General features: G+C 46.4%; 1 protein-coding gene across 1 annotated transcript; it reads right to left on the reverse strand.

Annotated features, from left to right (window-relative positions):
• Positions 1-443: 443 nt before the first annotated feature.
• LOC121915566 lies at positions 444-3,120 on the reverse strand. The gene is made up of 3 exons (XM_042439900.1): positions 2,904-3,120; positions 2,057-2,213; positions 444-1,126 (listed from the first exon to the last, which is right to left on the reverse strand). Exons 1-3 carry the CDS (start codon positions 3,118-3,120, stop codon positions 586-588), a joined length of 915 nt encoding a protein of 304 aa, XP_042295834.1. The 3' UTR covers positions 444-585.
• Between the last annotated feature and the right edge of the window lie 256 nt (positions 3,121-3,376).

Here is a 3,376-nt window from a genome sequence, read left to right on the forward strand (position 1 = left end):
TGTCAGTGAAATGTTGGAGAGTATGTTTTAACCAACAACCTACCCTCCAACTCTTTCACCCTTGCAGCCCCTATGTATCCTCTGCCATCCTACTTTTCCAGTTGCTTTTACAATGTCCCAGTTTCCCCCTTTGTCCTCATCTTCTTGCAGTTGCTGCAAACAGAGTTCAAAGTGCAAAAGCCATTTGCATTCAATCGGTTCATCAGCAGTTAACTCAGCAAGAGGAAGAGGAGACGCAGGGGCTAGGAAAGCAAACTGGTCCAGCCTCTCCTAGCTTATATATTTCCCCCTATTCTTAACATTTGCCATCTTGACCCCACTTTGAGGTTGTTTAGCCACAACATGTCCCTGGTTCCATGTCAAAGTTTAGAGTGTGTGCAACGAAATCAATGCAATTGATAAGAAATGAGGGGCACCCAACAAAACAGACTGAAGTGGCACCATTTGGGAACCGGACATTTATTGCCTGATCCAGAGGAAGCCACTGAAGTTGCCCCCATTCATGTGGCTCCAGCCGATTCCTTTCACTTGAATTCCCATTGACCAACCCACCAACTTGCCCTCTTCTGTTCCTGGCCGGGGAAATCATGATTCTTCTGCAGGGTACAAGGGGGCTTCCACCCATTCCCTGAAAGAATCTGCATATTTCTTGCTCTCCTCAAGGAAAGGGTCAAGGTAAGGCTTTGCATTCTTGTTGAGGGTCTCCAGGCCCAGCCTGAACTGCTTACTGACCTCTTCCACTAAGGGTTGGAGACCATCCCCAATTTCCTCCATCCTCTTGACGTAAAAGGACAGCTGTCCGTCCAGCGACTCCATGGCCTGAGAGATCCTCTTGTCCATCTCCTGGTCTAGTTCCAAAATCTTTTCAGTGAGGGGAGTGAGCAGAGGCTCTGCATAAGAATGTGTTTTCACTAGCGTTGGCTCAAGATACGCAGATAGGACGTCCACAACGTGTTCAAGGTTGGCAGGCGAATGTCTTTCCACGTCCTGGAAAGTCCTGTAGCCCTTCGCTGGGATGCCCCAGAGGACCCCGGAAACCAACGCAATTGCTTCTGAGAGCTCTGCAGGGATTGCAGAGCCTCTCTCCAGGTCACTGAAGGGCTCAAGGAGTTTCTCAAATTGATCCCTGGGTGGAAATAAAGGGTGCAAAGTTGGAAAAGAGAATTAAAGGCCTTTCATAGTCACTCCAAACCCTGAGACCTGGTCCTACACTTTTGGGCAGCAGAGAGCAAGCTGGACCCCTTCTCTCTGGGGCAGAGAGAAAGATCTTGAGATATTAAAAGGATGTCTTCATGTCACCCCTCCATCTTTCGCGCCTGATAATGGTCATACTAAATCAAATCACTCTTTTTCAGGGGAATGAGAACGGATTGTCTGACTCTTACTCATTCCTGGGGCTAGAGTGAGTAATGGGGGCGAGAGAAGGACCGGTTGCTACACGCTGCAGATAGGATGGATTGTTTTGCAATGTCCGTGGCATTTCCCCCAGAATTTCCAAGGTACAATCTCTGAACTGGCCATTAGGGGGAACCAGAGAGCCCTCTCTGCATCCTCCAGTGGTGCAATAGAGCAGTGAGAGTAACTTCTCAATAACAAGTAACTCGGCTAGTTAAAATGTCCGGACTGCAAAACCTGGGGAGTGAATTGGGTCATGACTATACTGTAGTCAATAGTTCCTTTTTAAAAAATCACATGCCAATCCCTGATGAAGAGAAAGACTCAGGAGCGGAGGAGAGTAAGAGATATATGGGGGAATGAATATCTTGCAAGGAAGGAATGGATCATGGATGGGACAAGAGAAAGAAGGAACTCTCCTGGGAATCCCTCAAAAGGTGGTTTCTTTACTCCCTTGTGAGTCCATAGCTTCTCCCAATTGGGAAAGAGAGTTATAAATGCTGGCTGATGGCCAGACTTTCAGGGGCTGATGGCTATTGTAGTCCTAAATCACTGGTTGCCTAAATCTTACGGGGACCATTCCATCCCAGATGGTCCATTTGTCTGACTTCAACATAAAGCAGTTACATATATTGTGGAGTTATCAAGTAGATTCGCTTACGACACAGCCTTGCCGGCATCAGACTTTGTGACCATTTCAAGTTTCTTTGTCAATTTAACGTAGCCGTCGATCATGAGTCCTGAAATCCCATAGAATAATACATGCAATGAGGGCGACGGAAAGGGTTGGTTTGCTCTAACGCCCAAAGCTTCAGGTCCTGGAAGACAAAGCGAACCCACTTTAGGGATGGAAAGTACAGTCAAAGATATTCCCAAACGTGGTTCTAAAACAGTCTTTTTGAGTCCTGAGAAACCTTGATGGAGAACGATCCTGAACTGACAAGGCTCTTTGGGATGCATCCTGCACAAAATTTGCATGGTTTTGTTTTGCACCCAAAAAAACCTCATTGATTTTTTGCTCAGAAAATAATATTGCCACATTGAAAATGCTACTTTCTGTGCAGAGAATGCTGCAATTGAGGAATTTGTTCTGTGCAAAATTTGTATGTGGTTGATTTGCATAGAAAACAATAGAAATAGAAATAGAAATAGCTGCACAGAAATGTCTTCTGTGTGGAAACTGCCATTTTCTGCCCCCAAAAAGACATATGGTTGTTTTGCAACCACTATTGCGAACTTGAAGCAGAGTAAGTCCTGAATTGGAAATGGGCTCCAAACTACTGTGTGGTTTTCAAAGACTTTCTCAGAGCAAGAAGGAGATTGTTAAAATTACTAGTTGCTTCTTTCAAGAACAAACTTCATGAAGCATTACATTCATCATCTGCATCACATCAACCATGGCAGGCGGAGTGGAAAAGGAGAAGTATATATCATACCCTGGCAGTCTGCACCAAACCTTATGCTCTGAAAATGACACATGGGGATTCCTCCTTCACCCCAAAACTCACCTATGGCAATGGCCAAAGCAAGCCCCACAGCCAGGATCTTCATGGTGTCGGAGAGGAAGGTCCTGGGCAGATCTGAACTGAAGGATGTCTGTGAGCAGCAGGGCTTTGGAGGGCACATGCCATCCCCACCTTCCCTCTGGCTCTGGTCATTCATTAACATGGGCACTGCTTGTAGTCTTTGGCTCTCAGGTTGGGACAGTGGGGCAATGACCCCCATTGGGGTGGGAGGAATAGGGCACTCACCAAGTCCCATGTGTCATTCAGGATAAAGGGATGGCGTGGGCACGGGGGTCCCAAAGGGATCTGTGTTTGGGGTTGCTGCCTGTGTGTGTGTTTGTGTGTTTCGACATGTTCAGAAATGACCTGGAACTGGAGGTGAATGGTGGACAGGTTTGCCGATGATGACACATTATTTACCGTACAAATACAGTATAGAACAGAACAGTACAGCACAAAAGATGATACAAATGGAC

This window comes from Sceloporus undulatus, chromosome 9 (assembly GCF_019175285.1).
Source record: "Sceloporus undulatus isolate JIND9_A2432 ecotype Alabama chromosome 9, SceUnd_v1.1, whole genome shotgun sequence".
In the NCBI taxonomy this organism is placed as follows: Eukaryota; Metazoa; Chordata; class Lepidosauria; order Squamata; family Phrynosomatidae; genus Sceloporus; species Sceloporus undulatus.

Bases quoted from the DNA above. Each gene is read 5' to 3' on its own strand.
- LOC121915566 (XM_042439900.1), bottom strand. From the start codon at position 3,120: ATGGGGGTCATTGCCCCACTGTCCCAACCTGAGAGCCAAAGACTACAA. The intron at 2,214-2,903 runs GTGAGTTTTGGG...TTTGTCTTCCAG, and splicing joins TGCTTTGGCCATTGCCATAG to GACCTGAAGCTTTGGGCGTT. The intron at 1,127-2,056 runs GTAAGCGAATCT...ATTTCCACCCAG, and splicing joins GATGCCGGCAAGGCTGTGTC to GGATCAATTTGAGAAACTCC.